At 33.7% G+C, this 18,176-nt stretch overlaps 1 protein-coding gene across 2 annotated transcripts in view; it reads left to right on the top strand.

The window, feature by feature from the left end:
• The window catches only part of LOC116851962 (tubulin polymerization-promoting protein homolog), a 105,517-nt gene that overhangs the window by 51,279 nt on the left and 36,062 nt on the right, over positions 1–18,176 (top strand). The window contains exons 3-5 of one of the 2 annotated variants that reach the window (XM_032831895.1): positions 684–1,011; positions 1,210–1,345; positions 1,435–2,146. In XM_032831895.1, the coding sequence (XP_032687786.1) occupies positions 684–1,011; positions 1,210–1,345; positions 1,435–1,473 (503 nt within the window). In that variant the 3' untranslated portion in view covers positions 1,474–2,146. Of the gene's footprint in view, positions 1–683; positions 1,012–1,209; positions 1,346–1,434; positions 2,147–18,176 lie in introns of those variants that run through there. The other variant, XM_032831894.1, reaches the window with a different exon arrangement.

Below are 18,176 nucleotides of genomic sequence, written 5' to 3' on the forward strand. Positions count from 1 at the left end.
ATATATATATATATATATATATATATATATATATATATATATATATATATATAAAATTAGGATTCAAGGATCAGTCTAAGTATGAAAAGTAGATTCGCCGCGTACGTTAATCGAAGAAAAATTTCGATACGTGCGTTTGACATGCTGGACATAATTATCCTCCCACTATCATATTAATATTATATAAAAAGTAATATTAGTATTTAATAGCACTAAGACATCCGTGCTGTACTCCTTATTTGCCTCTTCAGTTGTTACTGTTTAGTTATTCTAAAAAGGAGCGTTCTAAAATTTCTGTTTAAAATTTCACTAATTTTTAATGAATATTGCTGAAATCATAATGAGAGTAAGTGAATTGATAAAATTTTGCAACAAAATTTCAGCACATTTTGTTATGTTTTCAGCAATTTTCGTTATATTTTCAAAAAAATTTTTCATCAAGGGATTCATATAAGAAAAATGTCCAGAATACATTTTAGAAATGTCTTGGAGATGTTTGATATCTTTTGTATATAATTTCTTTTGATGCATTACTGATAATACGACACTGAAAAAAGCTTACAACTTTTTAAATTTCTTCCTATAATTCGATGACAGCGTATAATTAAATAAATTACAAGATACAATGTTAATGACGTTCGGGCAATGGGAATAATTGAAAAAATGATAAATTTGTATTTCAGCAATTGCGATGCAAGCGGAGAAGAAAGACGCTGATGCTGAAAAAAATGAACTTGTTAACGATGTGACTACGACATCAATCGTGAATGAAGTGACAAATTTGAAGATCGAAGATAATCATTCAGCAGGTTCAACACCGAGTAGTCCTGGCAGTACTCAGTCGGGTAGCTTTCTAACCAGCTTCAAAGCGTTCTCCAAATTCGGTGATCCAAAAAGCGATGGTAAACTGATTACATTGAGTCAAAGCGACAAATGGATGAAACAAGCGAAAGTGATCGACGGAAAGAAAATTACTACCACGGACACAGGAATTTACTTCAAAAAGCACAAGTATATACCATCTTTCGTACAATTATTATAACATTTGTAATATATAATTGAGGAATTTGTTCATCTTTATTGTTCGTCTTTATCCTAATATATCTTAGTTATCCTGTTTCTAGGTTAAAATCAATATAATTACTTTCGAAATTAATATTGTTTACTTGCTTAAATAAAAACGATTGACTGCTTTATTTTCAATGACAGATCCATGAAACTCAATCTCGAGCAGTACAAAACATTTCTTGAAGAATTAGCCAAAAGTAAAAAAGTAGAATTGGCAGAAATAAAGAAGAAAATGGCCAACTGTGGACCTCCTGGAGTTACTGGTGGCGTAAGCGGAGTAGGTATTTCTATATTTGTCTATATTTTTCTCTAATTTTAAGCCTTGTAATAGGTTTTAGGTTAAAAGGTTTTATGATGCTTTTCTAGAACCGCCTTGGAAGAAATAGTTTTCTTAAAAATCCATGATTTTTATTCAGCACCAAGTTTCTCAACAAAATAAAAAATATTTTTAACATTTAGAAAAATAGATTGTATTTTTTTTTAGGAAATTATTAAACTATATTTTTGTTCTTAATATAATTATGAAAGAAGGAGAGTTCTTAAGGGAATGCTGGAGTGGACGACAAACTCGTTATGCGTCGATAACATAGAAGCGATCGTCAAAAAGTAGAAAACGTAATCATTTACCGACGATACTAATTTCATGTATATATAGATACCAGAGTTGGGTAGTAGCTAGTTAAAAAGTTAAAAGTTAAGTTAAAAAGTTAAAAAGTTAAATGGCTTTAACTTAACTTAGTTACATTTTTACACTCTTAACTTTTAACTTAACTTACAATGGTAACACGAGGTGACTGCTCCGGGGATTTTGATGAGCTTTTTACAGGCTGTTCTTGGGCGAAAAAAAATCGACATGTGTCCGGCCGTTTCAGCCAATGGGCCATAGTTTAAAAAAAAAATCGATTTTTAAAGAATGTATCTAGTCGGTCGCGGTACACTTGATATATTCGAACGTCGCTATTGAACAGTAGTAGCAGTAGAGCAGTAGGTAAGACGTTGGCTTCGTACGCCGTAAGTTGTGTGTTCAGATCTCGTCTCGTGCATTTTTTTTTAATTCGTTCTTACCTATAATTATTTATATTATTGTAGATGTATACGAAAAAGATTCTTTATTTAATTATATTAGTATACTTTTGTTGTAAATGAAATTTTAAAATAATTATTGTAATAATTTGAAAAATCTGTATAAAGAAATATTATTATCTTTATAAATTTAATTTTAATTTAATTTTATTAATTTTTATTACTTTTTTATTGTAATGAAATTTTATAAATTTACAAATTAGTAGATAATTTTAAATTATAATGTATAGAATAATTATTATTACTATTGCTGTCGTCATCGTCGTTGTTGTTATTTATATGGACACATACACAAAAATATAATGAAAACGTAAGTGATCACGAGCGACATGACGAAAAATTTTCAAATAATTTTCTCAAATAATAGAGAATTGTTAAAGAGCGACATGTCGGCACAACCTTTGTTTATTATTGCGTGATTGATAAGGAAAAAAAGAAAAATAAGACCGTGTGATGTTCACATGTAAAGATATAATGCGCATTCGCATAAGAAACATTATAATATCATAAACAACCTACTGATGATCGACTTTATTAGGTTCGCAAGTCTTATACGACTTTGTAAGATATTGTGTCACGAAATTAATACTTGTTTTGCCAGCTGTAGTGTTCGGAAGATAATATACGAAATCGAAAAAATATTTTAATAAAATCTACTATCGCATCATGGAGAATGATAATAAAAATATTCATGGTAAAATCGCAAGTACAAGTGGATTGCAAAATGTGATTATTGATGCTGGAGGAGATGAAATAACATCTTCGTCGATCTCAAAACAAGATATAACTGATGGATTAAAAATTTATGGTCAAATTTTGTAAAAACTTCAAAACTGGCTGAAAAAGTAGAAAGCTCCAAGTTTTCTGAAAGAGCAAAGATTATTGAAAAACAAGTTGCGGAATATGTGGAAAAAATGATTCAAGATTTTCATATCGAAGAAGAGGAAGAATTACTTTTGATGGGAGAATGTATTCCACAAGAAGGTATTAACACAACTAATCCTAATATTTCATTATCAATTTATTTTATTACCCAAAATAATAATTGTTTATTTTATATTAACTTATTTGAAATGTACTTATTTGTATTACAAATGTAATTTGTATTACAAATTATATGTACTTATTTGTCATTTGTATTACAAATTATTAATTAATTTCGACCTAAGGAATAGATTACAATGATTCTTTACAAAAATTAAAATTAAAAATTAATTTCATTTTTTAATAATTGTTGAAATATATTTTATACTAATTATGAATAATTCTACTAATGTTTATATTATTGCGAGCAATTATTTGAACATACGGATTACGTACAAACGTTGACAATTATTTTACCAATTATGTAATTTTAATCAATTACAGTAATTATTGATATTTATAAAATAATTAAATTATTTTCTGTTCCTTTTTATTCAAAAAAGCAGGAAGCATCAAGTTTTTCAACAAGCTCTCCGCAAAAATCATTAGATGAGACTGTCACCATATCTATTAGTGGGGAATCCGACGATTGATATGAACCACAAGACAAGTTGAAAAAAAATTACGTATCGCTTGATGTAAAAATTAAAATATTATATTTGGCCAGAGAACATCCAAAATGGACCTTAAAATCAATTCACCAACATGGAAGAGAATGTCTCAAATGCATAACAGACTTAAAAACGTGGAAAGCTGAATTTGAAAAAGGTGGAAGCACAATGGAAAAATTCGAGGTGATAAATAAATGGACTTTTGACCGTTCCTGCGAAGCAAGAGAGAAAAAACAGTTTGTAACAACGAGGATATTACAGCAATGGACTTCAGCTGCAGCTATGTAACATTGCTCTCAGCGATTTTAATTTTACTGCATCACAATCGTGAGTGGATAAATTTAAAAAAGAACACGGCATTCGACAGCGTAAAGTCACACGTTATATTAAATCTAAAAATGCAATGGATATTCCAACAATATTAAAAGAAGTTGACAAATTCCAGAAAAGGGTAGCAAAAATAATAACCAAATTTGATCATCGTTTTGTAATCAATACTGACCAAACCAAATGCAAATACAGATGCAATGTTGAAAGAACCTTGTCTGTAAAAAGAGAAAAATCAATGGAAATTTTTCTTGGAGACTTTAATAAAATTACTCATATCTATACTGTCCAATACGCAATAACAGCCGCAGGAGAACTTCTTCCAACAATTTTTCTCTGTATGCAGGAAGTGCAAGGTAATTTTGGACCTCGTGTTCACACTGCAGTTCAAAAATTAATGAGAGAATATGGGAATGTTTTCGTGACTGCCTCCAAGTCGGGTAAATTGACGAAGAATCTATTCAACACCTTCATGCACAAAGTTATGAAACTTTATTGTAGAAACAATGATTTTTTGTTAATTTTGGATTCATGGGGCGAACAGACAGATACTGCTTATATCAATAGTGTTTTTACTGATGACGGTAACTGCTCGTCTACGGTAGAAATGATTTCTCCTTACTGTACTCCGTATTGCCAACCTTGTGATGTCTATTTTTTTCGCCAAGTGAAAAATATTATAAAAATGTTTCACAATTGCCAAGAAATTTTATAAGGACGCAAAGAACTGTCGACACGAGAAAATGCCATCAAAATTCACTCGATAATTCACCATCAATAACCTAATCATTAATTGTCATCTCCAGTTTTCGCACCGATGATAAAATGTGTTTGGTTTTCATCACAATTAATTAATGAAAGAAACTATTTTCATAATGTTAATCAAATCTGCTTTCCTCCAAATATTACAATAAGTAATTGTGTTTGCAGGAAAATTTCATTTATAAAGTGTTCACATTGTAATAAACGTATATGTTTTTCTTGTTTTTATGACTTGTATCATCCCGCACAATGTATGTCTACAAACACAATTAATACTTTCTTTTATTAATAATAATATTGATTAATATAAATCAAAATTAAATACTACAAACGTATGACTTATTTATTCCTAATCACCGATTTCATCAGAAATTATAAGTTTTCATTACATTTTTGTTTATGCGTCCATATGAATAACAACGACGACGACAACAACGATGGTAGTAATAATTATTCTATGCATGAATATTTAAAATTATCTACTAATTTGTAAATTTATAAAATTTTATTACAATCAAAAAGTAATAAAAACTAATAACATTAAATTAAAATTAATTTTATAAAAATAATATTTCTTTATACAAATTTTTCAAATTATTACAATAATCATTTTAAAATTTTAAAATTTCATTTACAATAAAAATATACCATTATAATTAAATAAAGAATCTTTTCCGTGTACATCTATAATTATATAAATAATTACAGAAAAGAACGAATTAAAAATAAATGGCACGGACGAGATTTGAACACGCAACTTACGGCGTACGAAGGTAACGTCTTACCTACTGCGTTATCGCTACTGCTGTTTAACAGTGACGTCCGAATGTATCAAGTGAGCCGCGGCCGACTAGAGTCATTCTTTAAAAATCGATTTTTTTGAAATTATGGCCCATTAGCTGAAACGGCCGGATACATGTCGATTTTTTTCGCCCAAGAACAACCTGTAAAAAGCGTATTAAAATCCCTGGAGCAGTTATCTCGTGTTCCTCTTGTTAATTACATTTTATCGGTAACGATTAACTTTAAATTCAATTATCTTGAAATTAATCATGCCATAAAGGTGTCGCGAGACGTCGAAAGGCTGCTCAGTGCAGGAGAGTTAATTTTTTATAATCTTCGAGGAAAAATGTCCAATCAAAAGGACCCGGCGCTAATCATATGAAAAAAGTGATTTCAGTCAAATTGATTGAAACTATGATATTTTATAGCTTATGAGATGCTGAAAAACCTTCAATAAAAAGTGTGAAAAATGTACAGTTATTTTCTAGCGCCATTAGAAAGTTTTTTAGGTCTAACCGAATCTTTATCTACAGTACACAGATTGCTTTTTTAACTATATAGACATTTATATATAACCATACGTGTGTCCATTATTGAATAGATTCATGTCTCAGTGCATGTGTGTGGTGCGGGAGGGAGGGGGTGTAATATGGCTATATTGATATGTGTGTACCTAGATAGCATAGAGATGAACAGAAGTTCCTAGAGAATTCATTTTAAAGAATAGATATAGAATTAGAAAAATAAATACTCGAAGAATTCTTGAAGAACTAACTACAGTAAGTTCGTCTTGAAATATTCCTTAGGACTTCATTACAGCGAATACTTCGCAACTTAATTCCTAGAACACTTTGAGAATTTATGAGGAATTAGGGCTAAGGCAGAGAACGAGACGTCGTAATCGTAGATATAAAATAAGGCAGAGAAAAACGTAAGCGTAAGGCTAATAGCCTTTCATGATTTATGTTTACGTTTTTCTCTGCTTTATTTTACGTCTACGACTATGATGCTTATGTCTCGTTCATCTGCCTCAGCCCTTACAAATGTTTTGTTTATAGCAATTTCTTTTTGCGCCTATATTCAGTACATGTCAGTAAGTGTATAATAATTAATTTACATATTTACATATAAATTGTTTAATTTATTGTTATTCGCAGTTATTTATATTTTGTGGAATTAATTATATAGTTTTATATAATAGGGCAAAGAGAGGGAATTGGTGTTAATATAACTTTTGATATATAAAATTTTCACCTGTATCAATAATAAATATATTTATGCGAAGTATATTTTATCCTTAAGTTTGTATTCATCTTTCTAAAATCCATATATAGTTCTAACAAACTCAATCGCATTATTTGAAAGCCGCTTATTTTTGGATTTTAAATTACATATTTGAAAGTGCGCTTTACTTACATTTGAAGCTCAGTTAGAACAGTATATGTAACCTAACCTAACCCACCCAAGCTACACACACACGTATGCACGCCTACACACACACAATTTTGTCGATGTAATAATGTCAGACCTACTAATAGAATAACTATTAATACAAATACACATATTTTAATACACACCCATATTACATCCTCCCCTTCCGCACCATATACATACACTGAGTCATGAATAACGGACACACGTATGGTTATATATAAATGCCTATACAGTTAAAAAAGCAATCTATATACTGTAGATAAAGGTTTGGTTAGACCTAAAATAACAACTTTCTAATGGCGCTAAAAAAAAAGTGCCCATTTTTCACAATTTTTGTTGAAGATTTTTTATCAGCACCACATAAGCTAAAATATCATAGTTTCAGTCAATTCGACTGAGACCACTTTTTTCATATGATTAGTATGGGCTCCTTTCGAAAAATTTTTAATACTTAAATTTAATAAGTATCTGTAAATAAAACATGTTTCCAAATAAGGTTTATATTTGTTTTTTCCATTATTTGTAAAACTGAAACCCTGAAGTCATGAAATGAAACAAATTTAACTTTTAACTTTTTAACTACTTTTTTTATTAACTTAACTTTTAATTCAATTAATTTCATTATGAATTAACTTTATCTTAACTAAGTTAAATTTTCAAAGCCATTAATTTTAACTTAACTTACAACCCACACAGCAAAGGGAAATCTGTGGAAATTCCTAAAGATATCCTGCCGGGATATTGCAATATCCTACAGATATCCCATAGAAGTCATGGATATATGAGAAATATTACTAGAATACACTAATGTTCGTAGTTACGAACACGTATAGATATCGCATATTGTAGTGAAATATATAAGGTGTAGTAAAAAGAAATCCATTATTTTTCCAATAGATGGCTTTAGTAATGTGTATCTCGCGTTGTATAAATGCGATCGGTTTACGCTAGATGGCGTTAGAAAGATAAGATTTCGTACTAAAAAAACTTCTCAGACAGTTTTGTGATTGTTTGACTCAGTATTGTTTGAGTGCGCGTCAAGGATGGACACCAATGAAGAGAAAATACACCATATTTTACAGTTTTTCTTCTATAAAGGCGAAAACGCAAGCCAGGTGGCTGAAAATGTGAATAGTGTTTATGGTCCTGATACTGTAACAGCCAATCACGCGCAATTTTGGTTTCGTCGATTCCGTTCCGGTAATTTTGATGTCAAAGATGCAACACGCTCTGGAAGGCCAATTGTCGAAAATGTCGATAAAATAATGGAAATCGTCGAGTCCGACCGTCATATAAGCACTGTTTTGATTGCTAGGAGCTAAACATTGCACAAAAAACCGTTTGGAATCACTTGAATAAGGCTGGATACAAAAAGAAGCTCGATGTATGGGTGCCACACGAGTTAACGCAAAAAAACCTCATTGACCAAATTTCCATCTGTGAATCGCTGCTGAATCGCAACAAAATCGACCCATTTCTGCAGCGAATGGTGACTGGTGATGAAAAGTGGGTCACTTACGACAACGTCAAGCGAAAACAGTCGTAGTCAAAACGCTGTGAGCCGACGCAAACGGTGGCCAAGCCAGGATTGACGGTCAGGAAGGCTTTGTTGTGTGTTTGGTGGGATTGGCAGGAAATCATCCACTATGAGCTGCTCCCCTACGGCCAAACTCTTAATTCGGACCTGTACTGTCAACAATTGGACCGTCTGAATCAATTGCCCAGAAGCGGCCAGCTTTGGCCAATAGGAGAGGAATTGTGTTCCATCAGGACAACGCCAGGCCACACACATCGATAGTGACTGGACAGAAACTTCGGAAACTTAATTGGGAGGTTTCTTATGCATCCACCTTATAGTCCGGACCTGGCACCAAGTGATTACTACCTGTTCCTGTCTATGACGAATGATTTTACTGGTGAAAAATTCGCCTCAAGAGAAGCTTGTGAAAATCGACTGTCCCAGTTTTTTGCCAATAAGGACAAGGGTTTCTATGAGAGAGACATAATGGAATTACCTTCAAAATGGCAACAAATTATCGAACAAAACGGTGCATATTTGACCTAAATCGGATCATTCTAACTATGCTAAATAAAACCTTCAATTTCATGCAAAAATAACGGATTTCTTTTTACTATACCTTATATTTGTATGATATCCCTGAGATCTTTGATTATTGCCGTGTACAGAAAAACCCCGGAAGATATATTGCACGTATATTTTACAAATATATTAGCGATGATTATGGTAGATAGTCTGGATATATCTGGGAGAATGTTTTTGATAATGTTACGTTCCAGCCGACCGCTGCTGCGCGGGTGCAGTGCTCGGGCCGTGCTGCCTGAACCGGATCGCTTTTCTTTTAGGGTCATTCGAATCTGCGCGATTCTCCCCAGGAATCCACGCGATCCTAGATTCGCCGAACTGTCCGCGGAGCAAATTTAGAGCGAGTGCATGCATGAGCAAGTAAGAAGATAACGCCGTTGGCGCCAAGTACGGATTCTGACTTACCGGCTTCCGCGCCTGTCTCGAAGGTGTCGCTCTTATGGTCTGCATGCGGTCCTATACTGCAGCTCCCGTGGTGTAGTCAGGAACTTCTCCGGCACAATGCCGAGGGCGGCAATTGCCGATGGTGATTTTTACGTGAGCGTCACTTACCGCACTCCCGGCATAAACCGCGTGTTTAAGATTAGGATGTTGAGTTACGGCCCGGAGTTAGGAACGTAGAGTTTCACTCGGGTTCTCGAGGTGGTGGTTCTGACGCAATTAGGAAAGGAGGGACCTTGCTCGGGAGTTATGAAATCAAGAATTGATTTTATATAATAACTATATATTTTAATAGTAGGGATATACAAAGTCCTAATTCTAGAAGAAATATTCTATAATAATCTAGGATGAGAGTTAATAATGATTAGGATAAGATGCAGTCTAGTTAGTAGATCTTACGAAGTTCTTAAGAATTGAATTAGAATTAGATTTAGGATTATGATTGGGAGTTCTCCAGCCAATGCTGGAGACTTGAGGGATAGAGAGGTGTTCCGACACCTCTGCGATTCACCTCTACTACTGACTGCCTCACGACTCTCTACTCTCCTACCTTTCCCACCGGACTTCCTCTAGTGGGGTGGGGATTCTAACTTGGCGAAAGCGCCATCTACTTACACCCCTCGAGAGGAGGGACGGTTTAGGTTCTACCTGATGGCTCTTCTGCCTAGGGCGTACTCGGTACGAAAAAAGAAATGTGCACCGGTATTGTCGGACATAACAATAACAATAATGACTAAATTTATATTGCTTACTTAATATGCATATCAATAAATGTATAATTAGTACAAAATGTGCTTAGTAAGTCAATTTTATACCGATATACTAATTTATATACATATTAAACAATTATCAATATAATGTAGACATTAGCATTATAGCTGAAATTATACAAAATAGAATTACACCAAATTCAATAAATATATCTTTGGTGGAAAGATTTTTCAGAAAATTCTCACAATTTTTTCAGATTGTTTATATGAATTGGAATATCTCTCAATTTATTGTATAATACACAGGTTGTATAAAACCTATATTGTTCAATCAGGAATTGCAACTAACAGATGTTTACTGATAGGTTGTTATGAGTATTCTGTTTATATATATGTATATAATCTAATAACTACAAGTTATTACCTATAATAGGAATGTTACATGAAATAACGCAAATGTTATTAATCATAAATTTAATGTTAATTTATTCACGTGAGATGTTATGATATCCTCCTGCAATGCAAGCTGTAGTTGTGTTGGAGTTATTTCTTTATTAGTCGCAAATAATACCACATTTTTAGCTTTTCTGAAAGAGAAAAGGTTTTGCTCTCGGTAATTATTCAGTTTCCTCATTTTCCATATTCAGGCCCCTCACTTTCCGATGAAAGTAGATTTAATCGACGCGTTTTTGCACGACTTTTTCATCTGACAAACTCGTCGCTCTCTACTGCGAAGCGAAATATTAGCCGACAAGGTTGACCACTATTAAGGTTAGGCAAACTGTCACTCTCTCTCTCTTTTTCTTTCTTGCTTTCTCTCTCTCTCTCTCTCTCTCTCTCTCTCTCTCTATTCATTTTACTTGGATTCATTTTACTTGGATTCTTTTTTGCGCCCTTTCATCAAAGTATCAAAAGGTACGTTTCTCAAAAGAATCACAGGTCCGAACGTGTACGAACACGTCTTGATGTAACGGCGGTTAAAGCGGATGGAAAACACACCGACGACAAACAGTGAGATGTATATGCTCCATAGTCACTTGTGCATTTTCTATAGTTTTCGAAATATTAATAAAAAGATGCCTGTCTCTAGTACATGCTTTATATCTTATACTTTATATCTTTAGGATGTCGTTACGATATATTTTACACATTATCATATTTGAGATAATATATCTCTTGGATATTGTATATGAGGATATTTTCGAAATTTATTCATTATGATATTATCAGGAGATTGAAATATATTTCGCATATCCGCGATGATTTTAGTATATCCTATAGATATCAATTGCTGTGTGAGAAGTAAATCGTCGGAGATGACCCTCACCGATTTTGATGAGCCTTGGATATGTTGTAGAGCATAAAAAAATAAGAGACCCATATTTTTTTTATCTGCTTCAGAGAAGGTTAGGGGGTGAAACCACTCATAAAAAATAATAGCTTTTTTAATTTTTGCCGAATATCTGATAAACTATGAGGTATATAAAAAAATGTTTTATACAAAAATTGTATGGTATTTTATACTCTTCACGAAAGTATATTTCAATTTTATAAAAATTAAAAATTTATAATACCCCCCTTCTTTTAAACATTTGCTAACTTTTTTATTTTTGTTATAACAAAAGTTATAAAGCATAAAAAGCCAAATATAACCATATATAAGGTGTAGTAAAAAGAAATCCATTATTTTTGCATGAAATTGAAGGCTTTATTTAGCATAATTAGAATGATCTGATTTAGATCAAATATGCACCGTTTTGTTCGATAACTTGTTGCCATTTTAAAAGTAATTTCATTATGCCTCTCTCATAAAAATCCTTGTCCCTATTGGCAAAAAACTGGGACAATCGATTTTCACAAGCTTCTCTTGAGGCGAATTTTTCACCAGCAAAATCATTCGCCATAGACAGAAACAGGTAGTAATCACTTGGTGCTAGGTCCTATAAGGTGGATGCATAAGAATCTCCCAATCAAGCTCCCGGAGCTTCTGGCGAGTCACTAGCGATGTGTGGCCTGGCGTTGTCTTGATGGAACACAATTCCTCTCTTATTGGCCAAAGCTGGCCGCTTCTGGGCAATTGATTCCTTCAAACGGTCCAATTGTTGATAGTACAGGTCCGAATTAAGAGTTTGGCCGTAGGGGTGTAGCTCATAGTGGATGATTCCCTGCCAATCCTACCAAACACACAGCAAAGCCTTCCTGATCGTCAATCCTGGCTTGGCCACCGTTTGCGCCGGCTCACCGCGTTTCGACCACAACTGTTTTCGCTTGACGTTGTCCTAAGTGACCCACTTTTCATCACTAGTCACCATCCGCTGCAGAAATGGGTCGATTTTGTTGCGATTCAGCAGCGATTTGCAGATGTAAATTCGATCCATGAGGTTTTTTTGCGTTAACTCGTGTGGCACCCAACATCGAGCTTCTTTTTGTATCCAGCCTTATTCAAGTGTTTCCAAACGGTTTTTTGTGCAATGTTTAGCTCCTGGGCAATCGAAACAGTGCTTACATGACAGTCGGACTCGACGATTTCCATTATTTTATCGACATTTTCGACAATTGGCCTTCCAGAGCGTGGTGCATCTTTAACATCAAAATTACCGAAACGGAATCGTCGAAACCAAAATTGCGTGTGATTGGCTGTTACAGTATCAGGACCATAAACACTATTCACATTTTCAGCCGCCTGGTTTGCGTTTTCGCCTTTATCGAGGAAAAACTGTAAAATATGGTGTATTTTCTCTTTGCTGGTGTCCATCTTTGACGCGCGCTCAAACAATACTGAGTCAAACAATCACAAAACTGAGAAAGTTTTTTTTAGTACGAAATCTTATCTTTCTAACGCCATCTAGCGTAAACCGATCGCGCTTATACAACGCGAGATACACATTACTAAAGCCATCTATTGGAAAAATAATGGATTTCTTTTTACTACACCTTATATAATGTTACAATATGGCCTTCAATATTAAAAAGGAAAAACGCATTAGAAGTTAATGGTATATGCGCTACGCTGTAGGCAGCTGTCGCGTTAATTTGTTTCTTCATATTTTCTTACATCGTATTAAACAACGAGGAACGTATGTTCCTCTTGTGCATAATTTCTCATAATACTATAGTTGCGTTCCGTTTCACGCATTATGCGCACATTGCCTACAATATATGTAACACGAACTATAGATAAATGCGCGCATATGCGGCCTATATGTAAGTGTATTAATTATAATGCCATAAACAAGGTACTATACAAAGTTATATGAGGATTTATGAATTATGCTGCATAAGTACGGAAATATATTTGTCGTCTTTCCAAAATTTTCTTTAAAAGATGAATATATTGACAATAAAATTTGTGAAAAATTTGTGTAAAATAATTGATTTTGAATAATTATTGAGTAAAAATAGAACAGCATTGGATATAATATACTGACATTGAAAAAAATTCTTTATTCACGCATGCGCGCGTACAATATGAATAACACAATTAAAGATTACATACAAGTAAGGTACATATGTAACATTTACGGTACATATTGGTAGCAAAGATGATATTCATGAAAGAAATGTGCTGCACAAAGTGATTTCTTACACCAAGAATAAATAATTATCGCAGTTTGGCCGCAAATATCACATGTTAATTTTGTATTAGTTTGGAAATAGAATTGTACAGGTGTCTGAAATTCTGTCGATTTATTTTGTACATATTCACTTTTAAACCATGCGTATTTAAGCAAATTTTGAAATCTTGGCGATTAAAATTGGTTATGTGTTAATGATTGCAATTTCAAAATATTATTTTTAGTATGGAGATCTATTGCAAGATCTAACAACATAACCATGTCAGAAAAATGTTTAATAAAATTTTTGCACAGTCGGAATCCATATACATCTAATGGTTGTATTTGTCCCGTTGTGCCAGCCGGAATACTTAAAAATATAATGTTTGTGGCATATTCTGTTCTAGTTTCTGCAGTTATATTAAGGCAATGACCATTCCATGAATCTAATAATAAAACAGATTGTGATCAAACGTTCGGGAAAAAGACTTCTTTTAACCAAGTTTTTACAACGATGTTAATTTACTAGATTTTAAAGTCATAGTAAAAATGTTAGGCGCTTTGAACATGGTTTCTTGAACTCTTGGGCCAAATGTTCCGCTAACTTCTTTTAATATAATACTATGAAAAGAGGCGATAACAATTTACCATCGGCTGAAATTGTGGGTTGTATGGTGTAACTATGCGTAGTTGATGAAACAGATTGTACAACTGATTCAACTTTTTGTGTATCTTTATATGTTAGAGTACGACCAGCATGAAATTCTAACTGGAAATAGCTTTGATCAGAATTAAAAATATTTTCTAGTTTATATGTTCCGATAAAATATTTAACATTTTCTATAAATACTGCGGATTTCTGTTCTAAATCTGATTTTGATAACAGAGACTTTTTTTGTAATAAATTGTGTTATTTTCCGTGATACAATATTATGCTTCAGTTTAAATCTTCTTATCCATGCTTTCGAAGCTTTGAATTGTGGCGCTTGTACTTTTTCTTGTGCTCGAGTACCCCATCGAGCAATGTCGATATCATGAACAATTATTCCCTTTTCAAGTGCTTCTTGGAAACGATTTAATGTATATTCAGAAATTTTTGTTAATTTTGTATATCTGTCATCACCTTTCTTGATTTGTTTTTCCCATCGTCGTAGTTGTTGTATTGATAATAAATTTGTATTGATAAATTTCCGGAATCTCCGTTTCACACCTTCTAACGATTTTGGTCCTCTTTTACCGCTCTTCCAAAATTCTACAACACTCCTTTTATTTTCCAATGATACTGCTTCTGTAGAACCATTTCTTCCGGAAGATATTCTTCTTGTTCATATTTCTCAAGTAAATCAACTTCTGTTTCTTGCATATGAAGCATGAAAATCCAGCCTGTCATCCTCTTCCATCTCTAATACATTTTCATTAGAAATCTCTTGTAGCATGTGTTCTATTTTTTCTTTTACTTCCACTTCTTTCGAAGTTATCGGACTTTGTGGAAGGTTTGAAGGCTTTGTGAAACTTACATAGAGTGACATTATTACGTTGTATGGATTAAAGTGCATCATTCTGAAAAAATATAAAAATGAAATGTTTGCTTCGAACTGTGGTTAATAAAATAAATATATACTTTACAATTAATTGAATGATATTTTTATATTAGTTCTTACTTTTCATCTGCTTCCTTTTGATGATGACAAAGATGAGTGTATAGTTAATCCAAAATAGATCAATTCAACAAAGGAAAATAATAATTTTGTGTTCCGCGCACATCGTTATAATAGAGATATAGCTATATAAAATAATGAAGTATGTTTACTGAAAAGAAAAGAAAATAAATTTACTTTATCAACAGAAAATTATGTTAGTAAAGGCTTACAAAAGTAACGGTTTATTTTTATGACTGATATTTTTCTGACGATGCCTCACACGCATCGTCCCTAACACAGCCGACACAACAACCGTCGGCTGTAAACGGCGCTAAGCGCCAAACAAATAGAACAAACATAAACATGCGCCACGCCTAGCATAAGACGCGGAACGTCAACAACGTCAAATGTAAAGAGACAATATATAAACCGTGGCCGAGAAGTAAGCGAGGAGACCGATCCGGATCGCAGACCGAACTCGATGCTTTAGAGCGGAGAGCAAGGAGTCCGACCGTATCGTTTCTGCCTTCCCGTCAACTTCCGAAACCGTACAGGTGAAACCGACACCTGGAGATTGTGTGTTTGCTATCTCCATCGAGCGCTCTTGACACCGACTTCGCCTTCCTATCAGGATCCAACGATCGACCTACGAGTTCGTGTGTTCGCGAACCCGATCGTCTTCTCGGTACCGATCGTATCCCGACCCCACGTGCAAGTCCACGAGCCAGTGTGTTCGCTGCCCCCGATCGAACGTTGTCGATACTTGCCTACCTCGTCGCGGCGATACGCGAGCCGCCCCATATATCGCGCCGCGTGCTGTGACACGCAAACACCGAATCTACCGCCGGGCCCCCGCGGCCACCAATCTGTCCGCACCGCGATTCGCGAAATACGCGCGGCTTATCTCTCACGACCAGCCGTCTTCGCGTTACACGCCCCGCCTACCGAATCACGAGACACAGCCGATCGAGAACGCGACCCGGTCGCTGACGCCGCCCCGCGCCGAACTACACGCGGTACACACCGTTGTTCTGTATAGTAAACATTAAATAAATTGTTATCTATTGTTACTTGCTGGTGTCAATCACTTAACGACCCCGGACTCTGACGAGCGACACTCCCGGCTACACAACCAACAACCGGCACGAGACGTGCAGTTGTTATATTTTAATACATGTAAACAAGTTTTTTTATACTAATAGAATCAAAGAATGATATGAAAATGGTGAAGCACGATGGCAGGTACTTTTAATTAGCATAGCATAATATCAAAGATATTATAACAAAGTAAGACAAGAGTAAGACAGTAATAAAAGTTAATAATAAATACTTACATATTCGCGAAATAATTGTGTGCAGTTCACAGCTATTAATATCAACTTAATTTTCTCTAAAATATGAATATATTGACAATAAAATTTGTGAAACATTTATGTAGAATAATTGATTTTTAATAATTGTTGAGTAAAAATAGAATAGCAATGGGTATAATTCGCTGACATTGAAGCAAATTCTTTATTCACGCATGCGCACGTACAATATGAATAACACGATTAAAGATTACATATAAGTAAGGTACATATATAACATTTATGGTACATATTGGTGGCAAAGATGATGTTCATGAAAGAAATATGTCGCACAAAGTGATTTCTTACATCAAAAACAAATAATTATCGCAATTTGGCCGTAAATATCATATGTTAATTTTATATTAGTTTGGAAACAGAATTGTACAGTTACAGCATGATGGCAGATACTTTTAATCAAACACTTACGATGTGGAATGTGAGATTCCCGGTATTGAAGACGCTTATATACTGGTAACATTTTGTGCAATACAATTCAATACATCCATTTTTATATACAAAATGATAAGAACATCTATTAGTAAGTGTCATGTTTGCTTAATGACTCATTTCACGCTGTACATCAGAGTTCAAACTTCACGCTTACGATTGGATGTTCTTATTGTATTGCGCATAAAATTAAAGTATTGCTACTTATTATGAAAAGTATTCATATTTTGTCATGTAGCGAAACACGATCAGATGATTTCATTGTTATACGTAAGATGATAAGAACATCTAATCGTACGCGTGAAGTTTGAACTCTGATGCACAGCATGAAATGAGTCATTAAGATTGGATGTTCCTGTTATATTATGCTGTGTTTGATTAAAAGTATCTGCCATCATGCTGTAACTGTACAATTCTGTTTCCAAACTAATACAAAATTAACATATGATATTTACGGCCAAATTGCGATAATTATTTGTTTTCGGTGTAAGAAATCACTTTGTGCGGCATATTTCTTTCATGAACATCATCTTTGCCATCAATATGTACCATAAATGTTACATATGTACCTTACTTATATGTAATCTTTAATCGTGTTATTCATATTGTATGTGCGCATGCGTGAATAAAGAATTTGCTTCAATGTCAGCGAATTATACCCATTGCTGTTCTATTTTTACTCAACAATTATTAAAAATCAATTATTCTACACAAATGTTTCACAAATTTTATTGTCAATATATTCATATTTTAGAGGAAATTTTGGAAAGACGCCAAATGTATTTCCGTACTTATGCAGCATAATTCATGAATCCTAATATATCTTTGTATGTATGTATGTAAATCTTTATTGATCCCCAAATGGGGTTACAAAGTCTAACAATTACCGATTCTTCGCCACACTATCTACACACACACACACACACACACACACAC

This window comes from Odontomachus brunneus, unplaced genomic scaffold (genome assembly GCF_010583005.1).
Source record: "Odontomachus brunneus isolate Ranch 3 - 2012 unplaced genomic scaffold, Obru_v1 Obru_scaffold_197, whole genome shotgun sequence".
Taxonomy (NCBI): Eukaryota; Metazoa; Arthropoda; class Insecta; order Hymenoptera; family Formicidae; genus Odontomachus; species Odontomachus brunneus.